The sequence below is a fragment of the Megascapheus bottae genome, chromosome 15 (assembly GCF_031878675.1).
Source record: "Megascapheus bottae isolate mThoBot1 chromosome 15, mThoBot2.hap1, whole genome shotgun sequence".
Lineage (NCBI taxonomy): Eukaryota > Metazoa > Chordata > Mammalia > Rodentia > Geomyidae > Megascapheus > Megascapheus bottae.
Window position 1 is genome coordinate 44,754,536 of NC_143523.1, and position 26,652 is coordinate 44,781,187.

Below are 26,652 nucleotides of genomic sequence, written 5' to 3' on the forward strand. Positions count from 1 at the left end.
ACTAAACTGTATGTTCCCATCACAACTTGGTGCCATCCCAGGAATACTCATCCCCACATACCATCTAACAACCTGAGGTGAGCTGAATCACAAGCCAAAAGAGAATTGCACCAGCAGAAAGTGGAGGCCTTTGGAAGAAAACTTATACTGAGGTAAGTCTCCAGTGAATGACACAGCTATGCTTTGCACAGTCCCCCTTCAACATTCAAACTAGAAGTATGTGGCAATAGTAACAGGAAACAACATAGCTACTTCGGAGATTTGTTTATTCAGAAAAAAATCTTTGCAATGCCCCAGAAACCCCTGAGTGTTACAACAGTCTTTATCATGTAGCCATCCTAAGGGTTCAGGAATAGACTTAAAGAACACACATTAAAAATGGAGAGAAGACTAAGAAATGAAGAAATGAGAGAGACCAAGGGGAAGTAGGGCACCACAGGAGAGCAGCTGGAAGACTGACAGCTGGAGTCACAGCCAGGCTGGGAGCATCTTCCCCGCTATCTGCCTGAGTGCTCTGGGCTCTGGACAGGCTTCCAGGCAACTCTGCACAGTTCTCTGCAGCCATCATGCTTCTTCTGCTACTGCCCTGAGAAGTAGAGAGAGAAGAGCTGTAATGCCACAGGAGCATACAGGTGGGGTAGTGGCGGAACAAGAACTCAGCAAATAATTTAAGAAGGAAATGGACGGAGCAAGCAAAGTAACTGTTACTGTTATTTTTTATTTATTATCAGTCATGAGGCTTAAACTCAAGGCCTGAATGCTGTCCCTAACCTCTTTTTGCTCAAGGCTTGTGCTTTACCACTTTAAGACACAGCACTACTTCTGGTTTTCTGGTGGTTAATTGGAGATAAGACTCTCACAGAGGGCCAGGAACTTGGCCTAGTGGTTAAAGTGCTTGCCTAGCATGCACGAAGACCCGGGTTCGATTCCTTGGTACCACATATATAGAAAAAGCTGGAAGTGGTGCTGAGGTTCAAGTGGTAGAGTTCTAGCCTTGAGAAAGTCCAAGGACAGTGCTCAGGCACTGAGCTCAAGCCCAGGACCGGCAAAAAAAAAAAAAAAAAAAAAAAAAAGATTCTCACAGAGCCAGGTGCAGTGGCTCACTCTTGTAATGCTAACTACTCACGAGGCTGAGATCTGAGGATCACAGTTCAAAGCCAGCTTGGGCACTAAAGACCCTGAGACTCTTATCTCCAATTAACCACTAGAAAACCAGAAGTGGTGCTGTGGCTCCAGGGTTAAGGTGGTAGCCTTGAGCTGAAGAGCTCAGGGATAGCACCCAGGCCCATAGTCTAAAAAAAAAAAAAAAAAAAAAAGGCTCTCACAGACTTTCTCTTGCAGATGACTTTGACTTTGAACTGTGAGCCTCAAATCTCAGGCATGAGAGTCTGGCATCCAGCTTGTTAATGTTATTTTGTTAAGGATAAATTCTGGGTAAGAAAGGAACTGAAAACAGGATTTGGTAGACATATCTGCACTCCCATGTTCATAGCAGCACAACAGTGAAAGGCGTTTGCCACCCAAACATCCACCACGGATGAATAGATAAACAAAATGTAGTATGTATATACACATAACACAGTCATCTTTAAAAAGGAAGGATATTAGCTAGGCACCAGTGGCTCATTCTTATAAACCTAACTACTGAGGAGGCTGAGATCTGAGCATCATGGTTCAAAGCCAGCCAGGGAAGAAAGTCCCCCATAAGACTCTTATCTTTAATCAACAACTCAAAACCTGGAAGTGGTAGGGCGCTAACATTGAACTCAGGAACAGGGCCCAGGCCCTGAGTTCAAGCCTCATGACTGGGGGAAAAAAAAAAAGAAGAAATCCTGTTCCATGATGCTGTATAGGTATATAGGTGAGTTTTGAGAACATTATGCTAAGTAAAATAGGTTAGTCACAGAGACAACTACAGTATGCTTCCCCTTCTCGAAACACTCAGATTAGGCACCTCATGGACAGAGTACACCTGCCGTTGTCAGGGGCTGGGGAAGAGGATATGGGGAAGTTACTGTTAAAGTGTACGGTTTCATGTTTTACAAGATAAAAAGGTTATGGAGATGGACGGTGGTGATGATTGACATTGTTTATGACTTTAATTAAACTAAACTACATTCTTAAAAATAGTTAAGAATAAATTTCATGCTATGTATACTTTACCATTGAAAAAAAACAACAAGAAAAACAAACCACCCCCCCCCAAAAAAAAGCACAGTGCAGTGGACTGCAGGGTGGTGTCTCTTGATGACCCGTGGAGCAATGGGAAAACCAGCAGCTAAGTTCCCACAATGCACCTGCAGGCAGGTTAAAGTAAGCATTCTCTTCAATACCTTGTGAGGATTGCCAGCACTTCTTAAGATCTGCCTCAGGAGAAGTCAATTTGTCCACAGGAGGCATAGTTCCCAAAGCTGTCTACGGTGAACCTCTGAGAGATGTGAATGGAATTGAGCTTTAGGGAACCAAAGTAGAAGTTCTCAAACAACTGAAATAGAAGAATTAAAAGCCCTGATGAGTATCTACTGAAAGTAACCGATGGAAATATTAAGCACTCTTGTAAAAACATGAAACCACAGCAACTGCAACCAATTCTCATATTTTTTTTCTTCTCAGTATTCATTTTGAATCATGATGCTGGAGAGTAAGAATGAGAGTAGAGTGAGAAAAGAACAGCCAGTTCTTCTCTCTGATTAACTTGAAAAAGTTTCCCTGACAAAATGCAATACAGCAAAAGGTCTAGAAAGTCAAAGTCAAAACGTATCTTCAGGGCCAGGAGTTTATCCTGGAGTGTTTGCCTATCATGTATGAAGATCCAGGTTCGATTCCTTAGTACCACATACATAGAATAGCCCAGATGTAGTGCTGTGGCTTAAGTGGCAGAGCGCTAGCCTTGAGGGAAAAGCTCAAGGACCATGCTCAGGCCCTGAGTTCAAGCCCCAGGACTAGCCCCCCCCCAAAAAAAAAGTATCTTTTAAAAGCAGATATGAGGGCCGGGAGTTTGGCCTAGTGGTTAAAGTGCTTCCCTAGCATGCACGAAGACCCGGGTTCGATTCCTTGGTACCACATACATAGAAAAAAGCTGGAAGTGGTGCTGAGGCTCAAGTGGTAGAGCTCTAGCCTTGAGAAAGTCCAAGGACAGTGCTCAGGCCCTGAGCCAAGCCCAGGACTGGCATAAAAAAAAAATAAAATAAAATAAAAGGTATGATCAAGAACTGCCCAAGTCCCTCTGACTTTCACTATTTGACCATGACACACTCATTAGCATCCTATTTTGTTACAGCCAGGATAAATGATATAACACATCCCTTTACCTTGGTAAATAACGTTTAGTAGAAAGCAATGACTACCATAAATACAAGATGTAGCTCTAGACCCACAAATGATTTGGACAATCCAGTGGAAGACTCAGCACTCAGACACACAAAATGACTAGAGGAAGACTACTCAGTGAGAAAACAAGTGTAAATGATAGTGCTTATCAAATCCCTGCACCAAATGGGACTCAAGGCCTTCATGCTCAAGTAAATGTGCTTCCCTGCACTCCTCCCCTTTATAAAAGCTTTCAAGTGTATGGAGGGAGAGAGGGAGAGAGGGAGATGTGACCTTGTGATTAACACACTTACAAGGCAAAATCAGAAAGGACATCAGAATTTATCCCAGGAAAATAAAAACATACCACTTGGATATAAGAGTATAAGAAGCATTGCCGGGAGTTGGGCCTAGTGGTTAAAGTGCTTGCCTAGCATGCATGAAGACCTGGGTTCAATTCCTCGGTACCACATACATAGAAAAAATGCTGGAAGTGGTGCTGAGGCTCAAGTGGTAGAGCTCTAGCCTTGAGAAAACCCAAGGACAGTGCTCAGGCCTGAGCTCAAGCCCAGGACTGGCAAAAAAAAAAAAAAAAGAAAGAAAGAAAAAGAAAAAAAAAAGAGTATAAAAAGCAGGAATTTCTTTTTTAAGAAAATCAGGCCAAGTGCCAGTGGCCCATGCCTATAACCCTAGCTACTCAGAAGGCTGAGATCTGAGGATCACAGGTAGGAAAGTCCATCCATGAGCCTCTTATCTCCAATTAACCACCAGAAAACTGGAAGTGGCACTGTGGCACAAATAGCTCAGGAATAGCACACTGAGCCCTGAGTTCAAGCCCCATGACTGACCGCCCCCATTGATTCTCAAGAAAGCTCACTCTTTCCTCTTCATTTTCCTCCTTTTCCCTCCCCCGCTTCTCTGCACAATTCAAGAATGCTGGCGTGGAACTTAAGGGTGGGATTCTCACATGCTGGCACCTGACTGTCTCTTCATTTTTTTTTTTTGTCTCTTCATTTATTTTTTATATTGTACCCATGAACTTTTGGCCACTGAGTCTTTCCTCTCCTTACAATTAATGGCTTAAAAAATGCTTGAGGTTCACTAAAGACTAACTTTACAAAACCCAGTAAATATTGATTCTTTAACATGACATCAACTTGACCCCTAAGGTCTATTTGGACATTCTGTGTAGCACTGTCTTGTCTTTCAGAAAAGTGACTAGCTCTCACTGCACTGATTTACACAATTAACTTCTCTTCCTGGCTTAAACAGCCTGCTCAAAGCATATTCACTCTTTTCTGTAAAGAACTCAGCCTGAAATGGTTAGCAGCTAATCCTTTTGCTGAACATTAATTTGAAGTGAAGGCCATGTCAATGAGCCTGGAAGATTTATAGCTTTGCAAACTGAAGCCTCCTAGGTACAGAAAAGACATAACCAAGATGAGATATTAAGTAGACACAAAGCAAAGTGAAGGGGGAGCTCCTAACACTTTCAGCAAGTTACTTTGTAAAAGACTGGCAGCCTATGGGTTCTCTACCTTCTGTGTTCACTCACATTTCCAAGCAATGGAGACGCCACAGTGAGAAGTGTCCTGCCCATCACTTCACTTGGCTTTATGCGGACCTCCAGATGGCATGCTTTGCCAGGGAGAGGCTCTTGCTTCATTCATATTGAAAGGAAATTGTAACCTTGTGATGATAATTAAGTTAGCTAGATGGATATTATTTCTAAAGCAGTATCTGGAAACATTAAGAGAAGACTGAAGCCAGCACTTGTGCCCCACATCTGTAATCCTAGCTATTCAGGAGGCTGAAATCTCTGAGGATCCTGGTTCAAAGCCAACCCAGGCAGGAAAATCTGTCTGACTCATCTCCAGTTAATCACTAAAGTGTAAGAGGACTGTGACTCAAGTGGTAGAGCACTAGCCTTGAGCAGAAAAACTCCACAGTGAAGAACTGGAAGTATCCTGCAGGCCCTAAATGGAAGTCCTAGGACCAGCACCAAAAAAGGGGAAAGAACACTAAAAATAAAATGTCATCCTCCACAATAAGGCCAGCACAGGCACCAGTGAAGACAGATTCTTCCAAGATATTTTGGGTACTCATGATGACTCCTGTCATGGAGCCAACCCTGTAAGTGGGTAAGACATCACAACGGGCAAAGATCAAGCAAGACAAATAGTAAAAGCACCTTACAAACTGTAACATGCTACCAGGAATTAAGAATTTCTAAGCCAGGCGCTGGTGGCTCATGCCTGTAATCCTAGCTACTCCGAAGGCTGAGATCTGAAGACTGTGGTTCAAAGCCTGCCTGGGCACAAAAGTCTGTGAGACTCTTATCTCCAATTCACCACTAGAAAACCGGAAGTGAGGAAGTGATACTGTGGCTCCAGTGGTAGTGTGTTAGCCTTCAGCTGAAGAGCTCAGGGACAGTGCCCAGGCCCAGAGTTCAAGCCCTATGACTGACCCCCTCAAAAAAAATTCCCTTGCTCTCTACAATCTTTCACTCATTTTACCTTCGTGTGGCAATCTTCTTTCTATTTTCTGATGACATCTCATCAGGTGGCTTTCTCCTGCAGACTTCCCTCATCTGCTCAGTGCTCATTTGCTCATCTTCATTACAGTTTTTCTCATCTCTCTGCCCTTGTTCTCCGAGGGCTTGTGAAGATTGTGTAGCAGAGGATTTAGGAACCATTTTTTCCATTATTTTATTGCATAGTTATTGTATTTTTAGTGTGCAGCTTCTTCTGTTCTATGGCTATTTCTAGTGACTCATCAGTCTAAATGCTGTAGACAGAGGAGCTGAGCCTCACTGCCTGCCCTAACAGTATCTCACAGTTGGCATGTGATCAGTAAATATTTGTTGGGCAAAATGCCAACTAAAACTAATGCTGTAGATGTCTGTGTACATCCACGTCTGAAAAGAGAAAAAGGACAACATGTACTTGTCTAAACTGGATTTAAAGATCTAATTCATAAGTTACCATCAAGGAATTTGGGATAGGACTTACTGAAATAGTATCTTTAACCAAGTTGGGATTGGAAAACGTATCTCAATTCTAACTAGTTGTCAAGAAAGAATTTGTAATTGCAATGGAAATTTCAAGTGTCCCTCCTAGTTTCTAGCTAGTTCTTACTTGTCAAAGCCTAGATTCCTTACTGAGCTCTAGTCCCTGATATGGAGTAACACTTGTGTTGGTTTTACACGTTTTTATGCCAAGCATATAAGGCCCTGTCTCCCAGGTTATAGGGAATCAGAGTGTATATCAGAAGGAAAGAATGCTAGTAATATAGGCGTGTTCATCTTATGAAAAGTCACTGAGTTGTTTATTCACTAATTTTTACACTTTTGCATATACATGTATATTCTACTTAATCTAGATCTAAACACAATGGCACACCTGTAAATCATGGCACTTGGGAGTATAGAGTATGACAGATTCCATATGGCAAGACTTCTTCTCAAAGAAGAAGAAAGAATGAGAGGAAGGGAAGAAGAGAAGGAGAGCTTAGTGTGGCTTAAGTTGTAGAATACCATAAGGTCCCATGTTTGAACCTCAGTATTGCCAAGAAAGAAAAAGAAAATAGGAAGCAAAAGTTAAGTGTGCAATGAGATGCAGGCAGCCAATAAATACAGCAAGTAAACAATGGCTGCTGAAGGCTGGGTACCTAGGAAAACCATTTGGAAGAGACCAGAACTGAGCCAGGAAGTAGGAAACATTGCAAGGGAGGAGATGGGATGGAAATGCTTATGGTGGTCAGAGCTATGCAGTTTAGATGTTTGGTGGGGTCCTGAAAAGAAGCAGTAAAGAAAGCACAAGAAAGGAGAAACAGATGGAGGGGAGCCTTGAAGGTCATGTTCACAAATGATGAGTTCATCCTAGTGGTGGGAAACCACTGAAGGCCTCAGAGCAGGTTGATGGAAAGCTTATTTGGGAGATTGGCCCAATGCAGTATACTGCACTGACTGGGGAAAGAAACAAGAGAAAAGCAAGAAGGCTGTAGCAGTAGCTCAGTCCTAAAGGGAAGAAAGGCAGGGACAGATGTGAAACACCAGGAGTAAGCCACAGAGAAGACTCAGCATCTTTCTGTATGAGAAGAAGGTAGGGAACACTTGAGGTTAACAGAGTGTGCCACAGGGCATTTCTGACAGGGCAATAAAATTTAGGTATCTTTACATACTATGGTTGTATGTCCCAAGCCTGTATTCAACTTGATTTTTCTCAGTGCTGAGAATATGCATAAGACATGAAATACATAGCACTCTTAGGTATAACTATGTCACCAGAAAGAGCTTTACAGGCTTCTGCGTTGAGGGAAACGAATGCCTATATTTTCCCCCAGTTTTCCCTTGTCTTTTGACTTTATGTAGGAGTGTGCTCACTGCATCAATTTAAATTTAAATTTTTTATAAACTCTCATCTGTCATAATAGGATTTTTTTAAACAAAGTGACCTGGTACAACACTTATATACAAGATAATGAAGGTAAACCATAAAAATACATTAATACTGACAACAGCACTAGACTGCCGGAGTGAACATTTATGGAACACTTACTGAACCTAGGTGCCAAGCATTATGCTGAGGACAGGCCATGACCCTCACAACCTCAAGAAGCAGATGCAATTATGAATCCTCATTTTTCTAGCTGAGCCTGAGATTGGAAAGGCTGAAGTAATTTGCCCAAAAGGTACACCGCTGGGTGACTAGGGTTCACACTGTGGCATCTGTGGGAGAGGCAGGAGCAGGGCTCCTGTGTCTTCCACTACCCTCCTCCCCCAAAGTAGGTCCTTAAGTCCTCTATGATGAAGTGCATTCTCACATGTGAAAGAAAAGAAACATCTTTACCTGCAAAAGACACCCAATACAGAGAAAGGTCTGAACAAATAGGCCTTGTGAATGCTGGGGCTCAGAAGACCACCCTCTAAGTCCAGTGCTTTGGAATGCTGAGAACTTCGAGCTAAAAGTGGGCCACACCTTGTTTCCTCTTGAAAGCAGGCACTGAAGTTCTCTTTCCTTCCAAAAAGAAGAATCTTAAACCTCTTCCCTAAGAACCTCATCACATCACTAGAAATAAATGGTGAAAAGTCTTCTAGGCCCACACAGACCTTTCATGGATTCTTTTGACGGAAGCTGAGGGGTTGCCAGAGACATGTCACAAGCACAAGATTGCCTTTGCTGTACCATCCCTGAACCCCAGCCCAGGGAAGAGTCCAGACATGGTTGTTCTCCAGAAGGTATCTCTAGCTCTCCTTATGTTTCATCGTTTGTTCAGTGCATATCAGTAAAATTGTATTAGTTCTCTCCTATTAATTTGGCTACTTTCGGTTTATTTCAGTAGTCTTTCAGAGGAGAAACTGGCTTTATTACTCTAGTAACTTCTCTCCAGTTTACTTTCATAAGATCATGCCCTTTAGGTTTTTTTTTTTTTTTTTTTTGTTGTTGTTGTTGTTTTTTTTGGGGGGGGGGCAGTCCTGGCTTGAACTCAGGACCTGATCACTGTTCTTGGGCTTTCTCAAGACTAGAACTCTATCATTGGAGACACAGCACCATTTCCAGCTTTCTTCTATGTATGTGGTACCAAGGAATCAAACCTGGGTCTTAGTGCATGCTAGGCAAGTACTCTACCATTATGTCAAACTCTGGGCCCCAATCATACTCTTTAGTACTCAAGTATATTTCTTCATGATTGTCTAACTTTCATCAAACCTAATAAAAAAAAAAACTCCAAGAACAGAAATGTTAAGTTTGCATGTTTCTCTCAGTCCATTTCTGAGGGCTCTGTGTCATGTAACACCCTGAATGCTTCTTCTCTTAGGAATCTGTCTTTTGTTACAGGGCTCAGCCTTGTATTATTACCTTCTTTAATCTCCTGTAATCTACTTCTTCTAGCTAAATTTCTGCCTCATCCTAGTTCTCTTCTGTTTATCTTTGAGAACAGGAGGCCTGAAAGCCATAGTCCTTCCTCAGGTGAGCAAGTAGAAACTGGTTGAATCTAATATTGCTGCCTAGTAATGTCAAACAACCTCTAGCTTCGTTTTAATCATCTGTGCTCAATGACACACAACCATTACAGTTGACAACTGCCATGACTGACAGAACAAATCTTAGAAGAAGTGAAAATGCCTGGCATGGTGGTACATGCTTCTGTTCCCAGTAATTGGGAGGTTAAAGCCTGTCTTAAAAACCTAAGAGGAGGGAGGAGAAAGAGAAAGAGGAAAAAGGGAGAAGAAATGAATCATTCAATTTCCTGGAAAATCTCTGCCCATTACAAAAAGAAAAAAGAAAAAAAAGAATATTCCTTCCCTTTATTAGTCTGTTGAGCTCGATTCTTATATCCTGTATCTATAACCTTCTGACTCTCACTGTGTGGAGAAGATGAAGTATGAGTTTATCTCCCATTTCTCCTTTTCTTGGCCCAGAATAAAAGTCTACTTTTGTATTCAATAGGTACCATGGTTTTGGCTCCACAATTGTAAGATAGATAAAGGTCTCAATTCAGGGCCAAAACTTGGTGACAAAACCTAGATAATGAGGGAAGGGGTGATGTTGTCCAAAAAGAAATGTACTCTTTTTTTTTTTTTTTTTGTCAGTCGTGGGGCTTGAACTCTAAGGCTGAGCATTGTCCCTGAGCTCTTCAGCTCAAGGCTACAGCCCTATCCAAGCAATGTACACTTTGCCTGACTTATGTAATTATACCCCCTCTGTATACCTTTATAACACCAATAAAATAATTTAAAAAAAAATAAAGCCTAGGGAAAAAAAAGAAAATAAATCTTTCCTTTCTTGCCAAGTAATGGGGAAACTTGAGAATTACCCCACCAGTGTGCCTGGAGAATCTGACCCTTAGCCTCTGTACTCCATCACCCTATATGAGGTCAGCCCACTATACAGTGGCTCCACTAAGCACGGCCAGGAGCAATGTCCAGTTAGCTCCCAAAGACGGAAAAGCACAAGTTCCAAGTTAGATGGCTCTAGCTAGCTGCAAGATTTAATTTAATTCTCAATGAAAATGAGCACAAATCAACTAAATTGCTCCATTTAGCTAGGTACCTGAATGAGAGGGAAAACCTTAAACTGCATGCTTAAAAAAAAAAAAAGGAACATAGTTGTTCTTTCTAACCTAAAGTAGCATGTGAAGAGTAAAATGTTCTATTGTTTAGAAAATAATAGCTCTAGCTGGGAAAAAAATTAAATTCAAAAGAGTCTACAAAGATATTTAAGGCAGGTTGAATTTTTCCTCTACTCTGTAGTTTTATAACAGTTCCCTTGGGGGTTTTGAAACCTTAAACCATTTTCTTCTGAAAACATTTTTTTCTGACATATCCTCAAATGGAAGCCGTGTGTGTGTGTGTGTGTGTGTGTGTGTGTGTGTGTGTCCTTTCTTTTTTTAACTTACTGTAAAGGAACTTAACAATGAACAGCTCCACTAAGGCCACAAATATTTGGTAAGGAACTAAAAATAGGAGTTAAAATTGTCAGTATTTGTGATATCACTAGTCTATAACAACTAGTAATTTGGACAATTTAAGAAGAAAATATAATATCTAAGAAAGATATTTTAAAATGGTAATACACCTAGCCCTTTTATACTGGGGAATCATAATATTATTAGAAAACTAAACTTTTTATATCAGCAAGTAAAGGCAGAGTTGAGGGGGGAGGGAAAGTGGGAGAATAAAAATGGGAAGGGGTGAGGCTGGAAGTTTGGCCTAGTGGTAGAGTGCTTGCTTAGCGTGCATGAAGAGCCGGGTTCAATTCCTTGGTACCAAATACATAGAAAAAAGCCAGAAGTGGTGCTGAGGCTCAAGTGGTAGAGCTCTAGCCTTGAGAAAGCCCAAGGACAGTGCTCAGGCCCTGAGTTCAAGCCCCACGACTGGCAAAAAAAAAAAAAATGGGAAGGAGTATCAATGTTCAAGTAGTAATGTACTACTACCTGACAAATGTAACTATATACATCACTCCAACCAAAAAAAAAAAAAAGAGACAGTGTTGAGGACCAGTAAGATGAAAGGTTAAAACTAAAGGTTTTCATGACAAGGTAAAACCCACCATGGGGTCCCTTGCTCCATGCTCTACAAGGGGTACTGTTCTCAACTTGTACACATGGTTGCTTCATAAGGAGATCACAGGGTGAATTATTGATTTCTGGCCATGCAGCCAGGAGTTTAGCCTAGAGACAGAATACTTGCCTAGCATGCACAAAGACCCGGGTTTGATTTCTTGGTACTACATGCATAGAAAAAAGCCAGAAATGGTGCTGTGGCTCAAGTGGTAGAGTTCTAGCCTTGAGAAAGCCCAAGGATAGTGCTCAGGCCCTGAGTTCAAGGCCCAGGACTGGCAATAAACAAACAAACAAACAAACAAACAAAAAGCAGCAGTGATTTCTGGCAATGCAGTGACATACACGGAAAGAAAACAAAGATTAAGATATAGGAGCTACTTTGCTCATTTTTCCTTGTGTTTACTTCAGACCTTCAATGCCCTTCTCCCATGCCTGGTGGCACAACCGTCAAGACCAGAAAAAAAGAGCACCAAATTCAAAAAGGCTGCCAAAATGAAAATGTAAATCTCATACAGGAAAGGGAGGACTGTGTGGAAGAACTTCTTTTGTCTGTGACTTCAAGCTATAAAGCCAAATGAAAGGTCAATCCCTAACAGCACAATGCAAACTCAAACCTATTAGGGGTCCATGCCTCACTCTTGATTTTCAAAGGAGGGTTCATTCTCTTTCTTTAGTCTTAGACAAAATAGCAGTCACCCTCCTTAAAGATCCTTGATTTCTTTTTGGGGGGTTATTGGGTGGGGCTACTAGCACTGGGGCTTGAACTCAGGGCCTTGAGCTTCTTGCTGGATTTTTATGCTCATAGCTGGTGCTCTACCACTTGAGCCACATCTCACCTCCAGTTCCAACGATCCCTGAAAATCTACTTCTCAGTCTCGGTGGCCTCAGGTAGCTATATTCTGTCCCAACCCAACTTCAAAAGAAAAAAATAAAAGGGAATTTTAAAGTCCAAAATGAGGATTCAAAATATAGCTCACTGGTAAGGTACCTGTTTATCATATAAAGGCTCTGAGCTTGATCCCCAGCACCAAAATAAATAAATGAATAAAATAAAAAGATGAATAAATAAAAACATTCAACTTCTTTATAATGTATCAGTCACTCTTCACTCATTTATTCTTAACCATTCTATGTGAATTAAGTATTTGTTGCAACAGAAAACAAGTACAACTAACAGGTTTGGCTAATGCAAATATCTGAAGGAAAAATTGGATCCCAGTCCCTTAGAAAAGGTACTGTCTATTGTTTTCACATATGCAATTAGACTTTTGAAATCCAAAGTAGGGCAAACAGGAATGGTAAATGTATGTTACTTTGAAGTTTCTCCAGTGATTTTCTTTCACAATCTGTTTTACCAACTTATACTCGCACAATTACCCTGTTTACAGATAAAAGTAACAGTAATAACACTATTTTATACTTAATCATAACACTTAACCACTTACCTCCCTACCTGGGATGGTAAGATGAATAAGGAGTCTGACAAACACTTTGAGCTCTTTGGGAAGGCACTCCCAGTACAGTCTTGCTGTGATTAAATAACACCTTTCATCTAAGGATCTAAAGTATTTTACAAAGCCCAACTCATTAGCCCTTCAAACATTGCAGTGATGTGAACCAGAGGTAAGCATATCAATCCCACCTAAAAGATAAGAAACAGACATAGCAGTAACATTGTGCTGTGTTCTAGTACCACTTACTCTGTGAAATAGTTTAACAGTTTCTGGGACCACATCTAGAACACTGGCCAGTAGAAGGCCAGGACCATAAAACAGTAGATATATGTTTCTCAACTGGAATAATAAATCTGTACTAAAGAATGTCAAATAGGGAAGAAGTTCCATCATTAGGCTATGCATATATAATTAAAGAAGTGTTCCATTGGTTTAGAGATTGCTATGTTTTGAATAAGACATGTTCTTTCCAAGCTTGGCTCTGTGGCTCATGCCTCTAATCTAAGCTACTTAGGAAGATGGGATCTAAGGATTGTGGTTCAAAGCCAGCCTAGGAAAGTCTGTGAAAGTCTTATCTTCAAGTAACTTACAGAAAACCAGAAGTAGTGGTGTGGCATAAAGAGGTAGTGTGTTAACCTTGAGCAAAGAGCTTAGGGTCAGCACCCAGGCACCAAGTTCAAACTCACTACTGACAAAAGAAAAATAAAGGAAGGAAGGGAGGGAGGGAGGGAGGGAGGGAGGGAGGGAGGGAGGGAGGGAGGGAGAAGATCACAAATAATTTTCTTTTCTTTTTCTGTCGGTCATGAGGCTTGGACTCTGGTTCTGGGTGCTATCCCTGAGCTCTTCAGCTCAAGGCTACTACTCTACCCTTGAGCTACAACACCACTTCCACTTTTCCAGTGGTTAAGTGGAGATGAGAATATCACAGTCTTTTGTGCTAGGGCTGACTTCGAACCCTGATCCTCACATCTCAGCCTCCTGAGTAGCTAGGATTACAGTTGTGAACCACAGCACATGGCTTTTTTTTTCCTTTTCTTTTTTGCCAGTCCTGGGTCTTAAACTCAGGGCCTAAGCGCTGTCCTTGGGCATTCCCAAGGCTAGAGCCCTACCCGGGTCTTCATGCATGCTAGGCAAGCACTCTACCACTAGGCCATGCTCCTGGTCCCTTCTTTTTTTCCCCCACAAATAAGTTTTACCTCAAAGTTCTGTTTATTAAAGTTCCTCAAACCTAAATAGTTTCTGCCAAGGTACCAGCCATTCAAATCCTTCTCTCTGTATGTATCCTTCTCTTTTGGCTCTTCTGAGGACAGCAAGTGACAAGGAAATGAAGACAAGGCACATCTAAAAATTAAAAACTAGCTGTATATTTTGTACTTAGATGGACTCTTTCTGTCATCGCAAAAGACCATAATTGAGACTATTTTCCTTAAGGTAAGCAGTGTTCCTCCACACATACACATAGATACAATAGATACTCTTCACTCAGAAATAAAAAATAGAAATTTATGTGGGCTGGAGATGGAGTTCAGTGATAAGAACGCTTGCCTACATGTGATGGGTTTAATCCCCATCACTTCAAAAATAAAAAGGAAAAGGAAAAATAGGTTTTTTGAAAGGAGAAAATAGGTTCTTGGGGAAAATTGGACTTAATGCTCTCCTATCATCGACTACACACCCAAGAATTCTTCCCCTCAATTCCTCTATTTTAAAACAGGGGCAGTATCTTTACAAAAATGTTCTCTATTTACAGAAAGAAAAAGTTGTAAGAAGTAATTCTGAGCTCTGGGTTAGCTTTCCATTGCTGTTACAAAATACCTGAAGGAATCAACTTAAAAGAATAAAAAGATTATTTTGGCTCGTAGTTTCAGAGGTTTTGGTCCATGGTCATCTGATCACTGCTTTGGGTCTCTGTCAACACAGCACACTATAGTGGTAGTACATTATATGGCAGCCAGGAAAGTAGAGAGAAATAAGGGGAATCAGGACCCCAATGTTCCCTTTTAAGGGCATCCTTTAAATGACCCAACCTCAAAGTGGTCCCACCTGCTAAAGGTTTCTCTATCTCTCAACAGTACTACTGCAGGCTAGAGACTGCACTTTAACAAATGGGCCTCGAGGGCATCCTAAACCCAAGCTAGGGCAAGCTTTGATTATTACTGTTATTCAGTGACTGCAACCTCTAATGATGACTCCTGAATCCAAGAAAAGAATACTTAAAAGAAAAGAATAAGGTTTATTAGGGACTCTTTAACAGCTTCTAGTCTCCACAGTCATAATCTGGTCATGTGGAACTATATGCCTTTTTAAAGACTAATACAGGAACTGCTGCTTGGAGGGAGTTAATCATCCTGGAGTCATCTCCAAATACAACCCTAATTTTTTAAAAGATGTCACTTTTACTCTAAATTCTCAGTAGTGGGGCTGGAAGTTTGGCCTAGTGGTAGAGTGCTTACCTAGCATGCATGAAGACCCAGGTTCAATTCCTCAGTACCACATACATAGAAAAAAGCCATAAGTGGTGCTGAGGCTCAAGTGGTAGAGCTCTATCTAGCCTTGAGAAAGTCCAATGACAGTGCTCAGGCCCTGAGCTCAAGCCCAGGACTGACACCAAAAATAAAATAAAATAAAATAAAATCTCAGCAGTATGAGAGTCAATTATAATAACTAATAACAGCCAATAAAAAAACGAAAGAAAAGAAATAATGTACTTGAATAGCACGGGTGGGGTACCTCAGATCCAAAGAGCAAGGCCAAGGCCACACGGTGAAGGAATGATTTTTATCATTGTTGCTTGCTCTAAAGGAAGAAGCAAAATGCTGTGTGTGTTTATCATGGAACAGCTGCAAACTTCAAGCCTTCAGCATATGACTCCTTCATGTACAACCATTAAAACAGTACCAAAGTGCCAAGTGTCCCCAGAGCTGAGTCCTTTCTCCCCTACTGAGATGGCATTCCTAGTACAGAAGAGAACCAAGAACTTCCTCAGGTCATTCTGTCTGTGTTTGTACATAAAGAATGTTAACCACCTGACCCAGGGAAGCAACACACAAACCAGAAAATGAAGTTTTTAAACCCCCTTCAAGTAATTGCTCAGGGTTGCACTTTTGGAGGTTTGGCCTGTGCTTCACTGCTGATGTAAGGATTATCAAGTTTAAGACTCTGCTGGTAAGGCCAAATGATCTATTACAAAGTGAATTAAAACTGCTATATACAAACAGGATGCCAAACAGTTCTGCTGAGCACCTCAATATTCAGAATGCCAAGGGACTTTCCCTCTCTGAAGAACCTTTCCATTTTGAAAAGCAGCAAGAAAACATGAGGTAGGAGGAAGCAGAGGAGACAGGGACCTGCTGACAGGGCTGGGGAGCTTGGCTTGGATGCACACAGGAGCCCCGTTCCACAGCAGCCAGTGAACTGGCATAAGAGATGGGCCACTGGGACTTCTGTCTGCTGCAAAATTTCTTATCCAGAAATCCCTGCCTCAGGCCATGGATCTAACAGCCTCTTCAGGATAAAACTGCACAGATGGCTGCTGGCTCAACCCCTAAGACTGAGACCACCTGCCTGGGTGCCCTTTCAGCACTGGCCTAGATGAGGTTCTTGCAGACCGTTTTCCTGTGAACTCCTCATTCTCTTTTAAATTTGCTTCTACACTTATTTTCTATTTCCTGTCTGCTTACTTTCCCTCAGACATTATTCATAATGATCTCTCAAACAAATGCAACAAAAGAAATGTGTTTGATCTTCACAAGGCATGGTATAGAAAGGAAATGCAAGTCAGCAGAAGTGGATGGGGGGGGCGGCACGCAGGAGACAATAGCAGAGGTGACTTACTGACTAGGGTTTGGGGAGGCTGGGACATCATCCCAGGCTAACTGTTGTAGCAAGGCTACATGGAGGAAAAGCAGGCCATGAGGCTCAGCCTGCCTCTGCTCCAACTTCTAGAGCATGGTGAAAGCATCCAGAAGTTAAAGATCAAAGCAGACAGCTGTAGAAAACAGCAGCAAAGGAGATAGTGTGGACATTTAGGAATAACAGCTACTCAAATAATGGCCTCTTCCAAGATGGGAGACAGACTGCCATGAGCTGATCAACTAAGGTATTTTCAAGTCAGTCACTTCATTAGATAAGAAGACATGAAATAACATCATAGGGTGTCAGAGCTATAGGAAACATGCCTTTGGCAGCACCCACAGCTTTATAGTCTGTGACACTGTTTCTATGGTCTGGCTCAGACAGCATCCTTCCACTGTAGGCTGATGCTGCCAGATGTCAGGCAAGGGTTGGGAAGGGAGGAGGGTGACCAGACCCAAGCATGCCCAGAAGATGATGCCAAGAACTTGGCATATATTTTACCCTACAACTGGAAAAGTAAATTCTAAATTGGAGTTCTGGTTGATTTATATTATTGACTGCTTTCTCACTGGCTTTTAATTTATAATAATTATGCTCACATGAGCACTAGTTCTAAACTATTTCATAGCTGGGATATGGGAAAGATAGGGTCACTTCATAAGGCATGGCTTTGTGGCACTGTAAACCTCATTTCACCTGCCCTTCTCCATTAGTGCCTTCCAAAACCTGGAATAAATACTGCTGACACAAAACTGTCCTATCCAACATGCTGTCCTCAGTTTTGTCTCTCAACAGTAGGCTGCTTCAAAGAGGATGGGTGCCCTGTCACCATTTCTGGGTCCAGATTTGCATCCTGTTTCTGGTTTGTTCACACATCTGGAATCTATACTACAATTACACAGCTTTGAAAGCAATGAAATCTTGTCCATGCCACAGCACAGAAGGATCCCTGAAAAATGCTAGGTGGAATAAGCCAGACAGCAAAAGGACAAGTGCATGATTCTACTACATGCAATATCTAGACTAACCAAATTCATAGAGACAGGAAGTTGAATAGTAGTTACCAGATGCTGAGAGATATGGAAGTAGATGGTTGTTGTTTTTAAGGGGTAGAGTTTCCACTTGGAGTGATACAACTTTCTGGACAAACAGTGGTGATGGGTAGTATACTATACTTAATGCCATTAAATCTACTTAAAAAGATTAAGATGAAGCCAGCCTTCACGCCTGTAAGCCTAGCTACTCAGCAGGCTGAATCTGAGGATCAAGGTTCAAAGCCAGCCTGGGAACAAAAGGACCTGAGACTCTTATTTCCAATTAACCTCTAGGAAGTACAGATTGGCTCCAGGTTAGGGCATTAGCCTTGAGCTGAAGAGCTCAAGGACAACGTGCAGGCCCAGGGTTAGGACAGTAGCCTTAACCTGAAGAGCTCAGGGACGGCGCCCATGCCGAGTTCAAGCCCCATGACCCACCAAAAAAAAAAAAAAAAAAAGATTAAGATAGTAAATCTTCTATATATTTTACATCAAATAAGCATTGTGGTACATACCTATAAACCTCACACTTAGGAGGTTGAAGCAGGGAAATCATGACTTTGAGGCTAGACTGGGCTACATAGAGTGATCTTATCTCAAAAATAACCACCACCACTATATTGAGCCATAAACTACCTCATTTCATAGTGAACTACCCCTCCCAATACATTTAGAGACCCAGTAGAAAGAAGGCTAATAAGTATTTCATGCAATAAAAACAGGTATCTATCCAAATAGTTCATACTAGTAAGATCAAAGGGAACTGAATAGTTATTCTTCTCTCAATGGCACCAAGAAGCATCTAAGCATGGTGTTTTATACTTGAAGTTGTTACTCAATAAACATTAGACTTATTTGTATTTCACTAGGATAAAAACTACAAATGATGTTAAGAAAGTCATGCTAAGCTGTTTTTCTGTTTTCTTCTCATACTGACATGGCCTATTCCTTGTTAGGGTGTTGGCTACACCCTGCAGAACAACCTGAGCTGGTTGGTGCAGAGACAAGACAGAAGGAATTGTTCCACCCAGCGTCACTGCAGGAAGAATGGTCAGTGCACCAGCAGACACTTACACCCCAGCAGGAGAGAGTGGGGAAGTATATCTTTCCAGAATGGATGTTGGGTCTGACAAATCAGCCAGCAGCTAGGGTTTAGTTTCAGTTTAACAATGGCTTCACCTTTCTGACGGCTGAAACTTTGGTTACCCTCATTAGTGTCTTAAGACTTCACTTTCCAGGCTAATATAGAAAATAAATTCAGAGGAAAAGTTCTGCTGAAATACTGCTTGGATTTAAATCTTTCTCCTATAACCCTGAAAAAGCCTTAAGAAAGCAGCTATGGAAGCAAATGGACCATTTCAAAGTATTGAAAGCCAGGGACCTTCTTTGGATTGTTTAAGACCCAGAATGCTTCTGCAGCTGGAAACAAGCAAGCCACTCACAGTGCAGGCCACTGTAACTGCCAACTCCCCTTTGTCTTTGTGTTACTTCACAGCCATCGAAGGAGAGGAGCCACACTTCATCCCCAACATCACAAAGTAACAGCACCAGGTTTTTTGTTTTTGTTTTTGTTTTTGCCAGTCCTGGGCTTGAGCTCAGGGCCTGAGCACTGTCCTTGGACTTTCTCAAGGCTAGAGCTCTACCACTTGAGCCTCAGCACCACTTCTGGCTTTTTTCTATGTATGTGGTACCGAGGAATCGAACCCGGGTCTTCATGCATGCTAGGCAAGCACTTTAACCACTAGGCCAAACTCCCGGCCCAAGCACCAGGTTTTGACAAGGTTTCTCATCATCATCTCCTTCCCTAGTTTCACATTTATGCTAATTACAATATTAGCACAATATTGCATTTTTGTAAAAAAAGTATTAATGGGTCTGGTGTGGTGGCTCACACCTGTAATCCTAGCTTCGCAGGAGGCTGAGATCTGAGGATCAAGGTTCAAAGCCGGCCCGGGCACTAAAGACCATGAGGCTCTTATCTCCAATTAACCACTAGAAAACAGGAAGTGGCACTGTGGCTCAAGGGTAGGGTGGTGGCTCTGAGCTGAAGAGCTCAAGGACAGCATCCAGGCGCAGAGTTAAAACCCCACAATCGGGGTGGGGGGGGGAGTGTAAAAATATGGTAATAAAGGCTCGAGTAGCAGAGAGCCTGATTGGCAAATGTGAGGCCCTGAATTCAACAGACAAAGAAAATAAACTTGCTCTTAACATATGGCTCAGTTTTGTAACTTCTTGGTATTTACAACCAAATGAAAATTTTGAAACAAACAAACAAAACACCTACATGAACATAAAAAGAAGTCCCTATCTGTTTATACCTTTACTCACAACTGCCCAAACTTGGAATCAACAAAGATATCATTCAGCAAGTAAGCAGATAAACTAACTGTAAAACAACCTGACAAAGGAATGTTATTCAGCAGTAAGAGACAGAAGCTTTGAAGCTACACAAAGGCCTGGAGAAAACATCTCATCTGAAGAGGGTGCATACAGCATGATTGCAAGCACATGGTATTCTGGAAAAGGTAAAACTTTGGGGATAAGATCAGCTGCTGCCCAGGGTGGAGGAGAGGAGGAATGGAAGCAGGGGGAGTTTTTCTTGTTTGTTTTTTGTACTGGTCCTGGGGCTTGAACTCAGGGCCTGAGCACTGTCCTTGGGCTTTCTCAAGGCTAGAGCTCTGCCACTTGAGCCACAGCACCACTACCAGCTTTTTTCTATGTTTGTGGTACTAAGGAATGGAACCCAGGTCTTTGTGTGTGCTAGGCAAGCACTCTACCTCTAAACCAAACTCCCAGCCCATACGCAGGCAGAGTTTGAGGGCAGGGCAACTAGTCTATATAATACACTAACCTTCAAATCCATAGAATGCACTTCCAGTACTAATGATGTATCAGTGCAGGTACACTGAACACAAATGTATCACCTGGAGCCAGATGTCAATAGTGTATGTGGTGTGTGTGTGGGTGTGTGTGTGTGTATACATGTGCAGAATACAGTTTATGGGGACATAGTATTTTTGTTCAATGTTTCTATGAACCTAAAATTTATTCTAAAAACTGTTTTGTTTCTTCTTCCTCGTCTTCCTTTTCCTCTTGTCCTTCTCATTTTCTTCCTTCTTCTTGTCTCAGCACATAGCCCAGGCTGGCCTTGAATTTGGAATCTTTGTCTCTGCCTCCTAAATACTGGGATTAAAAAAGTGCCACCCCTCTTGGCTTATTTTTGGCAGTACTTGGGTTTGAACTCAGGGCTTTGTGATTATTCGGCCAGTGCTCTTACACTTGAGCCACAATCCTAACCCTTTCTGCCTCTGTTATTTTTCAGATAGAGTCTCATGTTTCTGTTTGAGATAGGCCTCAGACTATGATCCTCTATCTACAATGGGATCACATGTAGCTGGGATTACAGACATGCGTAGCTTGTTAGTTGAAATGGGGTCTCACTCTTTGCCTTTGCTGGTTTTGAATCACAATCTTCCCTCATTCCACCTTTCAAACTGCTGAGATTATAGGCTTGACTTTTTAAATTGTAACTTTATAGTTCTAAATCTCACCTCTCTTCTTTCTTCCCTAACAGATATAAATTTATCTTTCAACCTTTTTAATACTTTAAAGCCAAATATACATTTAAAAGAAGCCTCGCTACTGAGTATGTTTAAAAGATTAATTATGCCTTTTGTTACCTTAGGACATACTGAAGAGCTAGTCTTACTCTTTTTTCTGATGCTGGCAGTAGTTATACTACTCATTATTTGTTAAGCTGTACATTTATGTTTTGTGCATTATATGCTGTTTCAGAAAAAATGACAAATAATATGTTTGTTTGTGCTGGTACTGGTGCTTGAACTAAGGGCCTGGGTGCTGTCCTTTAGCTTTTCTCTCATAGCTGGTGCTCTAGCAGGTGAGCCACACCACCACTTCCAGCTTTTTTGCCAACCCCCTCCCCCACCCCGGTTAATATGAGATAGGAATCTTACAGACTTTCTTGTCTGTGCCAGCTTTGAACTATGACCCTCATATCTCAACCTCTTGAGGAGCTAGAATTACAAGTGCGAGCCACTGGTGCCCAACAACAGTATATCAGTTGTGGGGCTTGAACTCTGGACCTGGGGGCTGTCCTGAGCTCTCAGCTCAAGGCTAGCACTCTACCACTTGAGCCACAGCCCCACATCCAGTTTTCTGATGGTTAATTGGAGATAAGAGTCTCACAGACTTTTGTGCCTGGGCTGGCTTTGAACCACGATCCTCAGATCTCAGCCTCCTGAGCAGCTAGGATTACAAGTGTGAGCCACTGGTGCCAGGCTAATAGTACATCTTTAAATGTACTTCTCTTACATAAAAACAAAATGTCTCTATGTGAAGCAAATAAATACCTCATTTAAATTCATTCCTCGACTGTTCTTTTTAGGGCTCTGAGGAACAGAGGAAGGCCCAGGGCAGAAATGAGTGACATGCTTGAGTGCCCCTCGTCCACACCTTGAGTCTCATGCGCTAAGAAGGTTTCAAAACATCTCTAGGGGGCAGAGACCATCAAGACTGATACAGTTAGCTTGATCCTGACCATTCCCTGTCTGTGCTGGGGAGGAGGGTACTGGGGATGGAACTCAGGACTTATAGCTCTTTCTTCGTTTTTTCACTCAAAACTAATGTTCTACTATTTGAGCCACTTACAGCTTTCTGCTATTTAGTTGAAGGGAAGTGTCTCTCAGATTGTCTGCCTGGGGCAGGGCTCGAACTGTGATCCTCAGATTAGTTTTCCGAGCAGTCAGGACTACAGGCATAAACTATCAGTCCCTGGCTGTTTCTAAAAGTAAAGATTCTCAAAGGAAATGTTCTATGTCATGTACCTGCAGTACTTTCCACCTGCTCTCAAACATGACTGTGCCTTCGTTTGTGCTCTCACCTGGTCTGGAGAGTGCATGGTGAGCCTCCTTTTGCCTCTGCAGTGAGAAGCTATGCTGCTGTGCCCTGGTTCAATTAGCTGAGTACAGACATTGGAAAACTGACTTCACTGCTTAAAGCCACTTTGCAAGTCCCCAAGCCCACTGCCATGCCCCCTCTCTTTCCAAGCACTGGCAGGTACAGGCCATTGTACTTCTAGCTAGTGAAGTAGCAGTTATTGTGCACAATATGTCTGCAGGTCAGCCGATTTCTCCAACTGCAAGTTCATTATTGCCTATGGTTTCATAAATTAAATCTTTGTTTTTATATCTCAGAAATGGAAACTCTGAAGGGGCATCATCCTATTCATTTGGACCAGGATATCTGCATTAATTCCTTCTCCGCTTAAAGATGTCAATCTGCCATAAAAAATAATAATTGAATGTTTGCTCCTTTTCTGCTCAGAAGGATGATTGTCAGTTCTTTCAAAGTCCTTGCCAGGGAAAGAAAATTCTTACTTTAACTAGGATTAACCAGACACTATTTCATTATAGCTGCGACAACTCTCAAAAGAACTGTATAGAAGAAAAATGGGGCTTCTACCTCAAAAAGTCATTTGAGAGGTGTTTTCTTGTTGTTTTTCTCATTAAGGCACCCAGAACACATCAAATTACATCGAGCCAAAAGGACCAATTCTCATGGAGTTGAACAGCAAATGGCAGCTACTTATTACATTCTTGCAGCCATGAGCAATGACTTTTTTTCTTGTTTTGTTTCTCTTTGAATAGGTGATGAAGCAGGTTTTTTCTAAGGTTGCCTCCCACCACCAGCACTCCAAATCCTTGGCCCACGCTGCTGTTAACGTGCTGCCCACACATGCTTGGGCTCCTGAACAGCAGTGCCTTAACCTTTCTGTTTACTCCAAGTCAGTTCTTAGCTTGTTAGTGAAATTGATTTTGATTCTTTTTTTTTTTACAATAATAACCTTTTCTAGTACAAAAACTATACACACATGCATACATATATATACACACACATATATTTATACACATACACACACACACATATATGTACATACACCTAGCCCTGTTTTTCTAAATCCTTTTTTGTTGTTGTTTCAAGAGCTTCAGGGGTCATGGGTGTCATGTTTTAACTGGTAATGTTATGTCATGTTTTAACTTGTGGTAATCCCACAGGTAGTCTTTTATAGTCACTTTCCAAATATAGCTCTTACCTTGTGTGCTGGGGCAGGGGTAAACTGCTGCAACCTGAAGTTTATCTTTATTCTTTTAAAAATTACTTAATTCTTTGACCAAACATAGGTGAAAGATGGTATTTTTATAGCTGATGATTAAGATGAAAAATATAAAACTATACTGAGGATACTTTGTCTTACTGTTCAAAGGCATCTCTCTTCTATCACTGGCCCTCAACCTTACAGTGTAATTGCCATTTACTGCCTGAAACCCTCAAAGAAATGAGCTGCTAAAAGTTGAAGACTATGCCATCTGACTGTCTCCTCTGAAGAGGGCACATGGTTTGGAAGATGTTGTCCAGCCAATAAGCACTTCGGTTAGTGTATTATAGCAGATACAAAAGCCTGGTTTGTATTTGCTTTTGTTTGGTAGTAAAGAACAAATCCAGGGCCTGGTCCATTCTAAGCACGTGCTCTACACTGACACCCCAGTTTCTTCATCACTTTTAGACTATATGACACACCAATTATCTTAACCATTTATAAAAACAAGTTTTATTTTGGTTTTTGCCAGTTCTGGGGCTTGAACTCAGGGCCTGGGCTTTTTCAAAGCTAGCACTCTACCACTTGAGTCACAGCACCACTTCCAGCCTTTTCTGTGTATGTGGTACCAAGGAATTAAACCCACAGCTTCGTGCATGCTACTGGGCAGGCACTCTACCACTAGGCCATGCTCCTGGCCCTATAACACAAGTTTTAGTCAAGCATTATACCAGTTCAGACAAGTGTGCTTAGCCTCAGACAATCAATGATTTCTACCTGACAAGGGACAATATCAACAATGCTAAATTTTCTTTTGTACTTCTTTACCTGGCAGTCTCTTTAACTAAAGTGGATCTGTGTTAAGAGATTAAAGTAAGCAGTTACATTAAATGTTCTTCAGCACCTTGCAGGGCCCAGTTCTAAAGCTAAGTAGGCATGAATTACAAAGGGTACTAATGGTACAGCAGTTCTGGCCAACACTAGAGGGCATCACATTCATGCCATGGGAGGAGGGTTTCAGGAAATTTAAAGAAAAAACCAACATCCCACCCCCCCTCAAATACCCTCTCCTAATTTCTGGCATTGTTAATCAAATTAACAACAAAAAAAGTAATAATTGATACTATCAGAAAACTCCTAAACAAAGGAGAAAGGAAAAAAGTTACTATCACACAGAAACTGTGACCTGGGACAAACAATGAAGTCAACTATAACTGAATCATTATTAGCAGCTGCCAATGACATCCAACATGACTTCACAGACAAGAGAATACTAGCCAGATATGGTGGTATAACCTGTAACCCCAGATACCTGGGAGATGGAAGTAGGAGGATTCCAAATTCAAGGCTGACTTGAACAGTTTAGCAAGATCTCAGGTAAAATAAATGAATAAAAGATAGGAAAGGGGTGGAAGGGAGAAGGAGAGAGAACACTGAAAATGAAGGATAACATCAAGGCAAGAAGTGAATCAAATTAGCTTGGCACAGCTTGGCAAGGTGAGTTATGAATGCCTACTGAGTGAAAGGCTTGTGGGCTCTGTGGACGAATTCACAGCTGCTCAAGAGTGACATCACCGATTAGAGACAAGGATGATCATGTGGCACATATGCAAGAGAACTACAAAGGTAGGAGATAAGGGAATGGAAGAAGGGAAGGGAAGGAAAAAGAACAAGCATTTCTGAAGCTAAAGCTTCTTCTGATGTTGTTATATGAACATTCTCTTCTCTACTTCTGAAAGACACCCACAGCCTTGAAAACCTTTAACTGAACCATCACAAAAACAAGGGAATAATCTAAACCCTGTCCCTTGGTATCAAATGTATTCCACCTTGCCCAGGGGAACAATGGCCCATTAATCTGACAGAAAGACATAAATCATGGTTCTTACAGAATGTAGTGTGTAGGAGGGAGATAAATGTGAAACTGAAAAGTCCCTTGTATTTAAATTTCACAGATTAATGCAACATAGAAAAGCAAGGTGTCAAGTCAGAAGTGGACTATCTACTTTTCTAGGACACAGACTGCTCCTGAGTAAAAAGAGAATATAAAGTGACCTTGAAGAATGACTTTGTGGGTGAGAAAAATCTGCTAGAACAAGACACAATTTGTTTTCACTTTTTAAAAATGTAAACTTAAGCTTTTGGAGGTAAGAAGAGGTTAAAATCAAGTTATTCCTAGGATCCAAGTGGCTGGAATATGTCATTGCTCCTTAAATCACAGATTCTAGGTACTCTAGAAATGCCAAATCTAACAGAGTCAAGAGGGTTCTTTTTTCAGAACATTAAAAAATTTTAATGGCCCTTTCAATCAATGATCCTCTGAAAAGCATGACAAAAATATATCTTATCACTAAAGGTACAGCCTGTTTTCTCTTCCCTTATATAGGTCCCATGCCATAGGATTTCCAACCACTCTGCTTCATACTGACCTTTAAAATGTTTCGACCGTCAAATGATTCTCTTTCCTTGAAAATGTATTTGCCATCTGGTGTATAGAGATTGTACCTGCCTTCAGCTGTAAATATTCCAAACACAACATTAGAGGAGAAGTCTATTATTTATCTGTATTTTCCTAGGGTTCTACAGGTACATACTGCCAATCACATTTTCATGAACTACCCCAGGAAGTGACACAGTGGGGTAAGACAGATGTCTGAATACAGAGCTCTGGCCAGCTGCCACCAACTTATTCACTGTACACTTACTACTTCAACATTCTCCAAGTACTCATTGCAGGTACTAATCATGTAACTAACTAGCTGTGTTGTGTGTGTGTGTGTGTGTGTGTGTGTGCACATGCACACGCATGTGTGCACAC

The 26,652-nt window shown here is 41.5% G+C and overlaps 1 protein-coding gene across 1 annotated transcript in view; it reads right to left on the reverse strand.

The window, feature by feature from the left end:
• Positions 1-249: 249 nt before the first annotated feature.
• The window catches only part of Ascc1 (activating signal cointegrator 1 complex subunit 1), an 86,051-nt gene continuing 59,648 nt past the window's right edge, over positions 250-26,652 (reverse strand). The window contains exons 8-10 of the mRNA XM_090346506.1: positions 26,264-26,349; positions 2,334-2,485; positions 250-586 (exon numbers count right to left, since the gene is read on the reverse strand). Coding sequence (XP_090202632.1) covers positions 2,369-2,485; positions 26,264-26,349 — 203 coding nt within the window. The 3' untranslated portion in view covers positions 250-586; positions 2,334-2,368. The remainder of the gene's footprint in view (positions 587-2,333; positions 2,486-26,263; positions 26,350-26,652) is intronic.